The sequence below is a fragment of the Epinephelus lanceolatus genome, chromosome 3, assembly GCF_041903045.1.
Source record: "Epinephelus lanceolatus isolate andai-2023 chromosome 3, ASM4190304v1, whole genome shotgun sequence".
In the NCBI taxonomy this organism is placed as follows: domain Eukaryota; kingdom Metazoa; phylum Chordata; class Actinopteri; order Perciformes; family Serranidae; genus Epinephelus; species Epinephelus lanceolatus.
This window is the reverse complement of record NC_135736.1, coordinates 47,955,710-47,972,209: the sequence shown is the minus strand read 5'-3', so window position 1 is coordinate 47,972,209 and position 16,500 is coordinate 47,955,710. Positions and strand designations below refer to the sequence as shown.

The 16,500-nt window shown below is 45.1% G+C and overlaps 1 protein-coding gene across 1 annotated transcript in view; it reads left to right on the top strand.

Annotated features, from left to right (window-relative positions):
• Nucleotides 1–16,264, top strand: part of spred2a (sprouty related EVH1 domain containing 2a) — a 36,287-nt gene extending 20,023 nt beyond the window's left edge. Inside the window, exons 2-6 of the mRNA XM_033623173.2 lie at nt 4,728–4,902; nt 5,343–5,511; nt 7,429–7,493; nt 13,529–13,684; nt 14,527–16,264. Of these exons, the coding sequence (XP_033479064.1) occupies nt 4,728–4,902; nt 5,343–5,511; nt 7,429–7,493; nt 13,529–13,684; nt 14,527–15,219 (1,258 nt within the window). The 3' untranslated portion in view covers nt 15,220–16,264. The remainder of the gene's footprint in view (nt 1–4,727; nt 4,903–5,342; nt 5,512–7,428; nt 7,494–13,528; nt 13,685–14,526) is intronic.
• The last annotated feature ends 236 nt before the right edge of the window (nt 16,265–16,500 follow it).

The window sequence follows — 16,500 nt, the reverse complement described above, 5'->3', positions numbered from 1 at the left end:
GATTACAACAAGGGTGGAGCAGACAAGACTAATACAGAACAGGTGTGAAGGGAAGACTGGGAACAGGGAAGGACTAACGAGACAGGTGTGGCAGAAAACAGGCGGGAAAACACACAAAGACAGAAGTGAAACCAGACATGACACATGAGGAGAGAATCTACAAAATAAAACAGGAAGCAGACTAAACATGAATGAATAACATGAAACACAAATAGAAAAACCCCAAAACAAAGTCCATAGGATAACAGAATAAACCCAGGATCATGACACTTACAAACATTTGGGATTCCTTGTTCACTGCCGTCAGCACGTTGGTCACGTGATCGCAGCCTTTCAAAATATGTGGGATATGTACACATTTGGGTGCACCGCTTTTCAGAGGAAAACGTACGAAAAAATTGTGACAACAGCCTTGTTTAGTTGAATCTGCGTGTAATTGTCATTCAGATTGAAATATTTTGGTCTTGTCTTCACCTTGTGTCCTCGAGGGGGAACTCATGCCTGTTGGTGTCCACTCGTGTCTCCCTTCAGCCCACAGAACCAAACAACAGCGGCTTCATCCTGCTCTGATGTGTGATTTTAGACAGCATGCCAGCATTACAGAAGCAAAAGCAGCTTGACGGCTGTGACATTAACACAACAGCGTCGGCCTCCAGTGTGACAACAATGAGATACCATGGCAAAACAATCATTGACCTTTTCTGTTATGTGGCGGCTGAACTCGTTCTCTGCTCGGAGGGTAAGGAGCTCCTGGACCTCATTGTTTCCCCAATGTGCCGGCATTTTCACTTTTCATTCTCTTCCTTGATTTAGCTGCTAACTGCTATTAGCTGCTTTTTTTTTGCAGAAACATGATGTATCCTCACACAACAGTTTAAATGACATCATATGTTATGAATTAGTGCCCCATGAATGACGTTACGTCCTCTATGTAAGGTTACATAATTAACATAAAGTTACGGAGGTTAGGTTTAGGAAAAGAAACATGGTGAGGATGTGCCTTAAAAAGACTGAGGGAACGTTGTGTGTTTTGTGACCCATCCACCACCCCACCTATCTCCTTACCGGACCGCTCGGGACCGCTTTCATGTTTACTCCAGTAAGCGCTTTGGTCAGGTGATGGCAGACTTCCACAACACGTAGGTCACTGGCTCATGATTATGTTGGATATGTATGAATTTGGTGGCTTTACTTAAAGAAAATATCCAAACAATTTATGAGATAAGCTTGCAAAACATCACGTCCATACCGTCCCGTCCACGGTCCTGTCCTGCCGGCTGTCCCTTTCACACAGACGTCGTCTGGGCGTTGCTACTTTCTCAGCTGCTGGCTCATAGGCAAAATGATCCTATTCCCCCAATTCCATGATCCTACCTTTTGTTAAAGAAGGCGGGATAGCGGTGTGAATTCCCACTTTGAACAAGCAGCATTAAAGGTGCTTATGACTTTCCACCTCCGAAACTCACTGTACTTGAAGTTTGAATTCACCTCACCGTAAGGCTGTGCAATTACTCGTCTGGTGATCGCGATTACGATTTTGAGGTCAGACGATTTCAAAATTAATGAAATCGAGTGTAAACGATTTTTGGTCACCGATGCCTGGAGATGTTGTGCGAGGGGCAGGTGATCGCGGAAGATTTCAAAAACAGCATGCAGAAAAATGGCAGCAGGAGAGCGGGAGAGGTTGGTCTGTGTGTGTGTGTGTGTGTGTGTGTGTGTGTGTGTGTGCGTGTGTGTGTGTGCCATCACTGTGTATGATACAGAGAGCAGAGGAGGATTGTAAAGGCGCGACCATGTAGAGACAGAAATGACATGCCGCGGTGTAAACAACAAAAGTCATCACGTGCGCCGGATAATCGTGATTTCAATTTTGACCAAAATAATCCTGATTATGATTTTTTCCATAATCGAGGAGCCCTACCTCACCGAACCTTGAATACTGAAGGACAGGAATGATGGACTAAAGTACAAAGACCCCAGATGTATTAGAACTGAAATGATCCACAGTTTTTATAGCCAGTAGTTGCAGAGATGATCTCCGTCTGGGTCAGTGTGTTGGAGGGACGAACCCATCAACTGATGAGTGTCCTAAAAATCTGACTGCAGCCTCGAAAAGAAATTTCACATCATCAGTCATTTTGTAAGTGAAGGTGTCACTGTTTGCAAATGGAGGATCTCTCATTTTGGAACCAAACTCCAGTATATAGTCCCTCCTGTGTGTGTGTGTGTGTGTGTGTGTGTGTCACTGCACGCTGCCGGCAAATGCAGTGATGACTCATGCTACACACACACACACACACACACACACACACAAGCACCATCTGTTTGACAGGCAGGCTGAATCACACAGCGGAGGGAAGCAGTGTGTGTGTGTTTGTGTGTGTGTGTGTGAGGCCCGTTAGGATGTGGCATCGGCGGCGCGCGGCAGCACAGCTCGACAGCCCATCGTCAACGGAGACCGCCGTGACACTGTGACCGTGGAAACAGGATGTACGAGAGATGTCGGAGTACAAAAGGCAAGACGGAGGGAGAGTGTTTTTGTTTTTTATTTTTTTATTTTTAAATCCAAACCTTTATTATTCTTTTGTTTGTTTGTTTGTTTGTTTGGGGTGTTTTTTGTTGTAATTTTTCCTGGACGTGCTTTGGCCTCTTTGAGTCTCTGCCAGCAGCTCCGACGATGGACAGGGTTTGTTTTGGTTACCTGTGTGTGAGTGTGTGTGAGTGTGTGTGTGATCACAGGTGAGTAATGCTACGCTCAGTAAAGAACCTGAAGGACGAGGCCACCCGGCTGCAGATTCTGCTGCTGGTGTCATTAACAGTGCAGCATGTTCTCATTGGACAGCACCACAGACATGACCTCGCTCCTCACTGGTCAGTCTAATCCATGGCTATATTATTAGGTCTGGATACTGGGCCTCAAGATGGCGCCCATTCAGTCCAGTAAGAATTGCTCGCCTGGCACTTATGCAGCAGAAACACTATTGTGCATAATCAGTGGGCTGCATACCCTGGAAAAAAAAGCTTGAAACTTTGTTTGGATTCAATAGGCACTATCTTGACGTCACGTATGTAGGTTTTATTATACATCTATGATTTGCACTGCGAAGACGAAATCTGTATGTTCCCAGATGGAAATTTTGACTGGAACACATCCTGAAGTCGGATTTCTGACTTGGAATGTTGGAGGAACCTCACCGACCCTAACCTCAAAATCCAATATGGCTGCTCTGTGCATCAACAGTAGTACTGTTGTAATATACTGATCAGTAGCAGATGTGTCTAATTTGAGTCACATGATAACAGTCGCACACACAATCCTGTCCAGATTCTGTCAGTGGACGTGTTGCTATGGTGTTGCTAAGGTATTGCTAACATTGGCTAACCTGGCTTATTGGTTAACTTATTGGTTTGTGATGTCATTTCCGGACCTCCAACTTCAAATTAATTGGAAAGCAGCAGTAGACTTCACATTGTGATGATGTCACAGATTTTTTTTAAAGACTTTTCCCAGCGCTAGGAAAGTTTTAAAGATATAAAACATCCATGGATCAAAAGTTCATAATAGAAAGAGTTATAATTGACCTTGTTTGCAGTTAAAGGCGTCCTGTCAGCAGTTTTACAGACGTCTCTTTTAATGGTGGTCTATGGGCAAAATGCTTTTTGGACCACAGGAGATTTATTTCGCTGCAATACTGCAAGTGACCACAGGGAAGGTGGTTCCTGGGGCGTGTTCAAATGCAAGGTTTCTCAATCATGTCCTACTCATGTCACTGTTTTTAGATACCAAAATCACCATTACTGAGCTGCTTGAGAGATGTCAAAAGTCTTGATCAGAAAAAGTTTGACTTCCATTTTTAAGACAACTATAAACACACAGATTTAGATTCCTAGCTCACAGATTCAAACGTGTTTCTCTGTCAACACCAGGGTTCTGTCTCCAGTGCTGGGAAGTAAATATGGACATTTAAACATGTATTTAAAGGAGCAGTGTGTCAGATTTAGGGATATTTAGTGGCATCTAGTGGAGAGGACTGAGGATTGCAACCAGCTGAAACTTCTCCTGGTTGGAATTCCTTCAGTGTTCATTGTTCAGGAGGCTTTTACAGAGAGCTGAATTATCCACAGAGGTCTCTTCCTCTCCAAAACAAACAGAGCAGCTGATTTAAACTGGTGAAAACACTGAATAAAGCAGTTCACATAAAACAAAACGGTGTTTCTCTGATGCTCATGTCGTTGAGGGGCTGGTACCTACAACGGTCAATGTGAAAAACGCAAATGGCCCTATCTTGTGTTCCGTTACTACCGACTACTGTGGGAAAATGATGGTGCAACATCCGTAGACGAGGACCTGCTCCCTATGTAGATATTAACGGCTCATTCTAAGGTAACAAAAACAGAACGATTCAGAAAACACACTGCTACTTATGTTATGATATTTATTTCTGTATTTTGCACCTGAGATCTCTGAGAAACGTTCTTACATTCTGCCCTGCACAACAAATGACTGTTGTTTGTCTTGACCATATTTTGTGTCTGGATCAAAGCTTGCTCTGTGATAATTATCATACTGTGCTGCTGTTTCGAGCTTTCACTGAAGGTGGAACCGTCAGTCATGTAGATTTGGTATCAGTTTGGTGTCAGCTGTGTTGTCCTTCAGCTCACCGCACCTCCTCCACAGCTGGTCACCATGCTAACTGATGTATCTCTGTCTCTCTGGTGTGTTGCAGTGACAGCTACATTGTGCGCGTCAAAGCGGTGGTGATGACCAGAGACGATTCGAGCGGCGGCTGGTTGGCGCAGGACGGCTGCCTGAGCAGAGTGGGCGTGTGCAGGCTGCTGCCGAGTGAACTGCTGGGGCGCAACACCTTCCTGATCCACGGAGAACGCCTCAAAGACAAGCAGGTGGGTGCAGCTGCAGTTCACGTCAATAAAGAGCCTGTTTTTGCATCCCAATATTTCTGCAGAACTCACCAGTCAATCAAACAGTTTGAGGAGGATTCTTTATTTGGATTTCCTCTTGATGCAGTTCTGTAGACGGCTCCTTCCTCTCTTCATTTCATCGTAAAATGTGTACATATAAGGTAGTGTTTAAGTAACCAAGCTGTTCAAGGTGCTCTAAAAGTTTATTGATTCAACGTACTAAGGACTATCTGTGGATTTACAGATTTCCACATTATTGTTCTTTTCCACCATATCCCCCTCAGCAGTCTGTGCACTTTTCATGTCGCATGCATTCAGCAGTTATTCAGAGACGTGTAGGGCAGAATTTCTACTTTACTGGTCTCTGTCTTTATAATTCACGTCTTCTCACCTTGTTTGTGGGATGTGATTTATTTATCCAGGTGATTCTGGAGTGTTTCCTAAAGAAGGATCTGGTCTACACGAAGGCCACGCCGACCTTCCACCACTGGAAGGTGGACAACAGAAAGTGTGGTCTGACCTTCCAGAGCCCGGCCGACGCCAGAGCCTTCGACCGTGGGGTGAGGAAAGCCCTGGAGGACCTGACAGAAGGTACGCACTGATCACTCACTGAACGGCTCGAAGAACTCCGAAGATAAATGCTCTGAAGTCCCCAAAAAGGGACTTAAGTGCATTTGGGACGAAGGGACTTTCCTTCCTTCTTACAGCAAAGTATTGAGGTACTTTTTAAGAGCCACATCATCATGTTCATTTAAAACTGCTCCAGCCATGGGGTTCAGACTTTTCCTTAGTCGTTAGTTCAAGGTCCACACAGTTTGATATCTTTAGCATCATACTTGTGTTGGCCATGTCGTCGGGCTACTTTGCTGTCTGTGTCAAGTGGCTGTCTGTTACTCACAGTACAGCAGGAAACAGCACTTTACAATAAAACCTCTGTGTTAGAAATTTACTTGACTTCAAAATAAAGACTCTTAAAAAACATGATACGTTTGCGAGTCATTTGCGCCCCTTTCAGAATGGACCCGCGACCCACCAGATGGGAACCACTCATTTAAAAACACTGTACAAACAACAGAATAACTTCACATGATGAGTAATCTCAGTGCTTGGAGAGGAATAGCCAGTCAAGAGGATTTAGCCAGTTAATTAATCATGCCATACAAATTAAATCCGCACTGTGAAGTTGTGTTAGCTTGTCAGCAAACAAGATGCAACATGTCAGTCAGTCAGCTTTGGAGTCGTTGGCAGGAGGGTGATTTTTTCGGTTTAATGGTGCTATAGGCTAACTGTTTCCCGCTGCTTCCAGTCTTTGTGCTAAGCTAGGCTAAACACATCCTGAACCTTTCCCTGTATCAGGGTCTAAAATTAGCACCTGCATGTGTGTAAATTGTTGGCAGTGGCATGTAAAATTGTAAGGTCATCCGCCACTTTGGCGCACAGAGAAAAGGTACAACAGAAAGACACATCGTAGCTGCTCTATGAGAGCAACGCTATTGGATATAGAACCATATGAGTTTTGATTGACAGCCGCAATTATCCAAATTTTAACCCATAACCATCAATAAAAAGAGGTGCACACCAACGTAATCTCATAGAACGGTTCTTACGACAAGCTGCAAAGAAATACATGCACAACAGCTCAGGATATTCTACGAATTTGCGCCCCAGGAATGATGTCATGTTCTTAACGTACAGTGACGTAGGTCAGGTTTAGGGAAAGAAACGCTGTGAGGACGTACCTTAAAATGACTCAAAGGTCACACAGATTTTATCAAATGACAGCAGGGGAAAGTCTGTTTTTATGTGACCCATCCGCCTAAACCTACCTCCGTACAAGTGCTGAGGAGATCTTCCTTGTCTACTGCTGTCAGCGCATTGGTCACGTGATCGCAGCCTTCCAAAATAAGTGGGATATGTATGAATTTAGGGGCACAGCTTTTTGTAGGAAAGCATACAAAAAAATTTGTGAGAACAGCCTGTGCACACACACACACACACACACACACACACACACACTATTATAGGTGTAGATTTCAGATGGGACGCAGAGGGCATGTCCCCCCTCCCCAGTGAAAACATAAGAGTAGCAGAGGACCATTTTTGATTAAATTAAAGACATTAACACCATAAACTGATGCAAATTGGTGCATACAAATTCACCAGAATGCAGGAAATTAGGTGTTGGACACTCAAAATTTCACTGTAATGTTGCAGCTGTAAAAGTGGCAGATAAAGAGACAGTGGCAGGCAGCGAAAGAAGTGAACGTCAGATCTGCTCTACATGAAACTGATGCTTAGACAAGACAGCAAGAAGGCTTATTTCCTTGTAGCAGACTGTCTTGTTGCAAAGCATTTACTGGGGATGTGTTGCAGAGAGTGTAGCAGCATTGGCGTTCTGCACCGACCTAAACTGACATCTGAACCTGGCAGTCGGAGTGAAAGGCAGCTGATGAAATACAAGAAGTTGTGTCACTTCCTGTCATTCTGATTCTCCTGTGTGTCCTCCAGGGTCGACCACGTCCTCATCGACCCTGCAGAATGAGGCGGAGCTCGGCGACGATGACGTCTTCACGGTGAGAAACTCTTCCCCCCTCCAGCTGTTAAAACCCTGATGAACTCTGAGAATACCAGAGAGCAGTTAATGTGCAGGATCTTGTCATTTTGTTTCTGCATCACTGTGTCCTGCTGTCACTCCTGTGTGTGGTTTTAATACGAGCAAAATTTAAATAAAGAGACAAAATTTGCCAGATTCATCTCCATCCTGTCATATGAGCCATTATTCATAATGCAGTGCATCAGGATTCATATTCCTGGATAGAAACTGTTTTCCCTTTCAGGCTCTGAACATTGTGTCAGGAGGAAAATAGGGAGGGGCTGTTTTTAGTTATTCTGGGTTTGGATTTGGACAGGAGATGCTGCTTTTGTTTGCAGCGATGTCTGTGTGTTGGGTGTCAGACAGGAAGCATAAAGGACGGGAGTGGTTTGGTATCCTGTGGTGATTTTGACCACACACACGTCGCCGTCCTGTTTGGGGTTTGGACACAGGAGCAGCACACACACAACACACACCTCACTGGCTTTCTGTTTGGAGTTTGAGACACTGACATGAGGAAAAGTTGTTTCCTTCCACGTTCATGCAGGTGAAAGAGACCAGGTGAACGTCCGCATGTGCGTGTTTGCTGACGTGGAGCCCTGATAGGGACGTTTCAGCTTTAAAGGAATGTTTCAACATTTTGCAAATGAATTTATTCAGGAGATAAAAAGACTGATGTAAATCAAGTGTTTAACCTTGTTGACATGTCCACAAGGTTTCAAACCTGTGTTGTTAGTGTTGTTATGTTAGGGTTAGCATCTAGCCAAGATCTTATCAGAGGACAAGCCAGGCGTAGCTGCCTATCTGTAGCCCTTTTTAGATAGGAGTTGTGCAAATTTGCAGGAAAGCCCAATCAGTCTTTTTTCAGCATTGGCAGTATAAAAACAAAATCGGGGAGTGCAGCAAAATGCCGCCTACCTACTTTTGTTTATACAGAATGCATCTTTTTCGGGGCAATGGGGGGCGTGAGCAAGTAACAAAACGTGTAGCTCAGCGTGTGACGTAAACAGTGACGTGGGAGGGAAGCCGCGGCTGGTCAGTCCTTCAGCGATTCTCTCATAAGTCGGCCCGTTCTTCACCGTCCCCGTCATCTGACAGTTAATGGCCTCTTCGTTTGCGAGGACAAGGAGGGTGCGCAATTCCTTGACTCCCCAGTTGCTCATCTTTACAGTGTCTGTCAGGTTTGTGTTTCCCTCTTGCTACTAGCTGCTCGCTAATTCCTGCTATCAGCTGTTTCCTGTTTATCCACCGCCAGTGGCTTGCATGTGCGGCGTCATCAACAGCTCCTCCCACAAGTCATCAACAGCCCCTCCCGTTGCGGAAGGCCGCCTCAGTCTGTTTAAACTAAAAAGGTTCCACCAATATGTCTACCCTATTAGGTGGAAAATTGGGCTCCTTGGATTAACTCGCCAATCCGGCTCTGTGTGTCCAAAACGCTCGCAGCTTGCCAGCAAAACGGCCCAACATTCGCCGAAAATCTGGCAGTGTAAAAGGAGCCTCTATTTCGTAAGTTGGGGGGGGGGGTAAAGGTGGAAGAGGGATGTTCTCTGTTGGTTGGTTGGCCTGGGAGGATGTACTGAAGACTGGGCAGGGGGAGCTAGTATTATCCCTGAGAATTCGTTGTGACCTTGCAATTTTGTCCAATCACTGCAACTTTACTGCAAATTTGTCAGTTTAAAACAGGTAAAATCTCATTTCATTTTACAGCTGCGCATGGCGTATTGATTCGCTCAGCCCTTTTTTCTCTCTGTATATGTTAAGACTACTGGAGAGAGAGCTCTGTGCCTGGGACAGAGTCACATACACAGTGACAGGGTTAACTGTTAGCATCACACGGCTACTATTACCTAACGGTTATTAACGGGTTAAGAAACTGAATGGAGTCGTTGCGGTGTTGTGGGAGGTTGCTGAGATCGTTTAACAGCTCAGTGTCGGATGTTAGCCGCTGCTGTGTTAGTGCATACTTACCAGGGGGAGCAGTAGCAGCAGCAACAGCTGATCGTCGGCTCAGCCCTGAATCACCCACCCCACCCACCAACGGGAAAAACTGAATGCTCATAATAAAAAGTCTCAGAATCCAAGAGAGAATTGCAACTCTCTTTGCAGTTTTCACTTGCCCCAGGAAGAGGTGTGTGTGTTTGATGAGCAGAGGAGAGGGTGAGCAGGTACGCTCAAGATGCTGGTGAGCAGCTGGGGGGCGGGGCTAAACTGCATATTCATTACGGAAGTGTAGAGTGACATCTACGCCATTATAGAAGAAGAAGATATAGATGTTAAAGTGAGGGGCTGCCCATGGACAGGTGCCCCAAACAGTTGGGAGTTCGGTGCCTTGCACAAGGGCAGCTCCGCAGTGTCCAGGAAGTGAACTGGCACTCTTCACACTCCATATTGGGTCAGGATGGGGACTTTAACTGGTGACTCTGCAGTTCCTAAACCAAGTCCCTATGGAGTAAGCTACTGGCGCCCCAAGGAAGGTTTTGGAAATGTTTTCCTTCAGTTTTGATGAACAGAGTTTAATTGATGCCTGAAGAGGGAGTTTAAATACGGAGCTGGACTCAGGTGGAGCTGTGGTCCCCTTTGTCAGTTGTCATCTCTTTTTCCTGCATTTCACACCAAACTCTGTTCAAACAGGCCTTAATCATACATTTCCTGCGTATGGAGCATTAAAAGATTCTCTGACGCCCTCTCCACCTCCATCCTCAGTCTGATGAAGGGACCAGGTCCTGCTTCCCTTCTCAGTTCAGTTTTTCCATCTTGCAGTAGCTTCAAAGAAAGAGGGTGTATCGTTTCCGCAGGATGTCCAGCGCTGGAGAAGAGAGTCTGACCTGTCAGTAATCCGTCACTGAGCTGCCTGTTTACATAGCTGGCCTCATTTAGAGGAGAGCCGGGCGGACTGAGGGGAACGTGGCTGAACCGCCCCGGCTGCAGATCATTCCCATCCGTCCTGTCTGCAAGTCTGAAGTCTGGCTCCCTGAGGAGGAGGAAGAGGACGAGAAGAGTTCGACTCTGAGGCACTGAGGAGGATGTAGATCAACGTTCATCAGGAGTAAATAAAACTCTCCCCGTCATGATGCAGTGCTTCCTCTGGAGGCCCCTGAATAACGGAGGAGAGCTGGACGAACTGCTGGAATGTGTTTGTTGGAGAACAGAAGGAAGTGATGTAGTTTTAAACACTGAAGTACAGTTTTGAACACAGGTCAGATTTTCCACAATTTTTTTTTGCTACAAAACAAAATGATACTGTCATTTTACACGATCAATACATGCCATTCACTCTAATACACTAAAGCTGATGTTTATTTGACTCTTGAAGTGTCTGAAATTTGGCAGCAAACCACCAAATCGTGAGTAGTTTGTTTTGTTTGTTTCTTTGCCTGTCAGAGGACGACACTGTTCAGGCGCTGTTCATCGATCGGACCGGTGCTTCCTTTGAAGCAAACCGAGGCCTTTAAAATGCGTCAGTCCTTAGCTCAGCCTGTGTGCCAAAATATCTGATGTGTTGCTAAGAATTGAGGTCTTTATCTCAAAGACTGACTGGCCCTCATTTATGAAATAAACATACAACAAAAAAATGGGGCGTCATTTCTATGTAAAGCTCAACATTTATGCTACGCTCAAATCTCACATCAGGTCTCAACTTGTGTACGCAAGTTTGTTTGAGTCAGCGAGGACAGCATTGTAAATCTGGAGAACTGTTATTAGACCATATTCTAACTGGCATCGAAGTGTTTTCAGTATTAATCACTTAAGAATGTATCGTCTATGAGAAAATATTGTATTTTGTGAAGGCCTACATCAGCGTGCGCTCTCAGTCACAGCGGGCAGTTGCCTGGCTCTGTTGGACTGGCTTCAGTCTGACCGAACGCTGGTGCCTGGGTCTAATTTATCAGAAACCTTTTTTTAAACACTGACAAACCAAAGCATGTTTGTATAATATATATATATATATATATATTATATACGAGTAGCTTAGGTGATTAAATGTTTACCGTTTTCCAGCTCGGACACAGGTGGTGCGTCTGTGTCTCGTCCGCAGACCTGATACATGCGGCCACGCGCTCCTTGGTCTGGGTCTCTATAACATCTCGCCAAAGGACTGCAGTTGCAAATTAGCCGGCTGGCTAAAACTGGCACATTTACAGTAACACTGTTGATTAATGTGTGCTGTCCTTTTGTAAATAAAATAAACTGAAACTGATTGTTGTCGGCTGTCACATTTATCAACACCTGATCGGCAAGATACGAACATTTCATGAATCACACGCGAACTCGATAATTAGATGATTTCTGCACTCAGATCTGGTTTGTACGTTAGATTCATAAATGAGGGTCAGCGCATCTTAGAAATGCAACTGTGACGTCTGCAGTGTCACAAAGTTGGGGACATTAATGTACAAGAGGGTTAGGGTTAGAAGAAAGAAGAAGAAAACTTCAGGCTGATGTAAACAGTCCAAGTTCTAAAACATTTTAAGAAAGGACATGGAAAAGTACTCACCATGTTTGTTAGGTAGAATGAATCATCCTGACGCTGCGCCAACAACAACTATCACTTCCGGTACACAACTGCAAATTGATTTCTACTATTTTCCACCGCAACAATAACATTTTAAGATATATAGTTAAATATGTTTGTCAGATCTTTATCATCTTTGATAAACCAAATCTTTCAGCATGGAAGCTAAGCAATGTGTACAAGCCACCTGAAATAAATCATTATCAGTTTGGGTGTAAGCTATGTCAGGGATATTTTCTCCACTTTACCTTACACACTAACCAGTCAAGGCAGCAGTAGACCAGCGACTCCCGTGTTCTGGGAAGTAAAATTACTGCTTTTTTTCAGTGAAGTCTGGAGGCTTTGAGATAACAGCTTCAGCTCCCTGTTGGAAAAAGCTGTCTGTCAGGGTAAAGCGGTGAAAATATTCTAGATATAGTGTATATTTGAACTGATGTTGATATTTTTAGGTGGACCTTTTTTTTAGATGGCTAAAAACCAACCAGCTGAGGCTGCATTTGCTCAGTGGCGTTTGATGTTCAGTACGTGACACAGGGGATTTCAAACCGGAAGTTATTGGTAACAAACATTGTGATATTGCATCTTGGTGAAAAAAACAACATATTAATTATGTAAAGCAAAGATGCAGCTTCAGCAGAATCAGTTCACAAAGATTTCCATGAGAAAAACAGACAGAAGATTCACAGAAATGTAAAACACACCGAGCCTTTTCCTGTGTGTGTTTGCACACTGTGCGGCGACAACTAACCCAGAAATGTGAGAACGCGGTTTGTTCATTTTGCTGTGAGGTTCGTCAGGTTCCTCTGGTGTTTGAAGGAAGTCTTCTTGTGTGATCTGAGCGAGCCACATGAAAGCTGCAGCCTGCATCGACCCTCAGGATGACGCAACCCAACACACGGCGCCCAGCGCTCACAGGGCCGCCGGCCGCAAAACGCCAGGCTGGGATTCATTTAACACAGACCCAATAAAAACACAAAGCCACGCTGCTTTGGTTCTGGAGGTCTTTTTTTTCTCTCTCTCGTTTTTGTGTAATTGCACACAGAAGTCTGGTGGAGTGAAGCTCAGGTGGTTTCAGAGAGGAACCGAGATGATACGTGTCACATGGTTTGACATCATGAGCTGGAAAAAAACAAGAGTAAGAAGTTGTTATTCAAGATTATACTTTGGCAGCTGCAGACAGTGGGTTAGCTTGATTTAGGAGGGTGAATGACGCTCTGGGCTTTAACAGTTTGGTGTATGTCATCATGAAGTCTGGTTCATAGCTGCTCTGGAGCTTTTGATCCCACGATCGTCCTCAGGAGTCTGCACAGAGGAAGTGGAGTTGTAGATGTTCAAGGAAGCCTCTAAATGCTAGTTAACAAAAAAAAAAATTAACATCTACGACTTGGTAAGAGGTGCAACACACCTGAGTGTTTGAAATCACGTTTGATGAAGCAGATGCAGTTTTCTAGTCACCGCAGAATGATAAGCTGTGTTCACACCGTCTCCTCTCTTTCCTCCAGACGGCCACCGACAGCTCGTCCAACTCATCCCAGAAGAGAGAGCCGGCGATGCACACGCTGGCCCCGCACAACATCTGCGAGGCCCGACGGCACCACTGCATTCTGGGACATTTCTACGAGCAGCACCGGCCCTCTGATCACTACTTCCTGGACCAGGTGAGTACAGTCAGAGTCCTCTTTCTCACTGAGACAGTTCAGATTTGATTTAAGTGAAAGGGATCAGCTATGAAGTCCGGCGGCCGTTGGCTGCTCGCCCTGCTGCCATTCAGTGGCTAACAAGTGGCGCTAACTGCTAACAGCAACTAACAAACGCCACGAATCCATTCAGCAGCTCCACCATCCACAGTCAGACACACATGAATTATTATTTGACTTAAAGCTGTCATGTGAAGTTTTCTTCGAAACAAACATTCAGTCAGAGTTCCTCACCAAAACTCAGTGTGTCTCTTTGAGCGTATTGAACTTGTTGAATGAATTTCCTTCTTCAGAAAAGACCTGCAAAGACCTTTTTAAAGAATTTCAAATCCAGCATCATTTACATCCATGTTTACCTGCTAGCAGTCCTCTTCCATCACAGCCACCTGTAGATCTGCTGAATAGTGTGAAACTGTTCGCACAACTGTGAAAACAGAGAAACACTCAAAAAAAAACTGCTTCATGTTGGTGCTGAAAGTAAAGGGAACTTTGACTTTAGAGAAGCTGAGGGATCGAAATGTTTGAACACTTTTACCTTTTCAAAAGTTCAGCTGAAGGGTGAACATGTCATGAATCTCTTTGAAATCCAGATCGCACAGAAACATTTCAGATGTTGCGTATCTGCAGAGCCACATGTTGTGTGCTGAGATTCATTACACTCATTTGAATCAACTGTATTACCCACAAGGCCTTGCAGAGAAACATGGGACGCTGTTAGCAGCTGTGTTCCCCTGTTTCCGATGACCTCATGTCCCCTGGAGGACGATGTCTTTAAACAGTTTCCATCTCCTCTGTCTCTGCAGGCGGTGCACATGTTCCCTCGTCACGTCAGCTTCCAGGTGGAGGAGGAAGAGATTGTACGCATCAACCCCCGCGAGCGGACCTGGCTCACGGGCTACGGGGACTACCGCCACGCCAACTCAACGCGTGACAAACTCACCCAGCCCGACAACCTCGACGCCTACGTACACTTTGCCAAGAGCGAGCCTCCCAAACATGACTACACATACCCTTACCCGTTGAGCTGTGACGTGCAGCGAGGCTGCGACGGCAAACCTGGCTGTCTGGAGCTGGGCAGCGGACACCGAGCGGTGGTGACGGTGCAGCCGCGCGCCCTGCAGCCCAAAGGCAAGAGGCGGAAGGAGGACGGCGAGCGCTCGCGCTGCGTTTACTGTCAGGACATGTTCAACCATGAGGACAACGGGCGGGGCCGCTGCCAGGAAGCTCCTGACCCCATTCAGACCTGCATCAGGCGGGTCAGTTTCATGTGGTGCGCAGACAGCCTGCTGTATCACTGCATGTCGGACCCGGAGGGGGATTACTCGGACCCGTGCTCCTGTGACACCAGCGATGAGCGCTTCTGCCTACGCTGGACGGCGCTGGTGGGTCTGTCGCTGCTGGCGCCCTGCATGTGCTGCTACGCCCCCCTCAGGGCGTGCTACCGCTGCGGCGTGGCCTGCCGCTGCTGCGGCGGAAAACACAAAGCAGTGGGCTGAGGCGTCGCAGGCCCCGCCTCCTCACAGTGGAAGCAAGGACTCATGGGAATCAGAGGCCGCTGTGATTTTGTTGTTGGTGTTTGTCTCGTCTCCGATTTCCAGAAGGAGGAGGAGAAGAAGAACTTTGTCTCAACAGATGGGAAAAAAAAATGTTCCCTGTTGTTTTTTCTTTTTATGTCTTTTGTGATATTGGGAACCAAAATGGCTCCCAAGTCTCACACTGACTGAACAAAGAATATTCATTTATATAAAGTTATATATATATATGTACATTTATACATATATATACATATATATCTGTATATATATGTATAAACAGGTACTTTATATTTTTACACTCATGTGTTTTGAAGGCTTGAATTTGTCATTTCTTCAGCATCAGTATGAATGTTGTTTGTTTGTCGAGGGAACTGCGTCTCACTGACATGCTGCAAAACATTTTAACCTTTATCAGACATTTTAGGACGCTCAGCTTATTTCAGTAAAAAAAAATACTTCCTTGCAGGGTTATTTCAACAATTATAAAGTGGGTGTATTCACTTTTTGATAAAAGTTAGATGTGAAGATGGAAATCAATATGGAGCTGTAGGGACGATGTTTTTTCGTAGGCCGACGCGGAACTTAGCTTTGCCCAAAGCCGATAAGATTTTTCTACTGCATTTGGGAATATTGGATAAAATAAGCTCTGTGGCAAACAAACGTTTATAATACTTACACATTTTGTTCAGCAAGATAATCTCCACGAAAACCACTTTCATAATACTGAAGCCTAAATGCAATCTTCAGAAGTAAAAAGCTAACGTTAGCCGATAAACAAACTACACTACAGTCAAACAACTTCAACGTCACCACAACGAGGCTGTTAAGTCGTCTTTGGCGTGGCGATGTTCTCTCGTGTCTCATTTAGACACCTGTTGGCAACCATCTTTCCTAAAAGTCTTAAATTTCATGAGCGCAGTATTTACTGGCATATTTTATGTTGTAGAACAAAATGTGAATATCTTTTAAGCCTGTGTTCACCACAGACTTTATTTCAGGCCTCTAACCAAACACCCATTCAGAAAACCCACTGACTTCAAGACGAGGGAACCAGGAGTGCTGACATGCTAACTCACATCTGTGTCAAGGTCTTAGGACTCATTCCTGCAGCAGTCTGTCTCATGTCTGGCTGGTCAGTACAGAGCTGGATGTCAGGATAGTTAGCCTAGCTTAGCACAAACACTGGAAGCAGGGGGAAACAGCTAGCCTGCTCTGTCCAAATCTCATACACTTACCAACAGC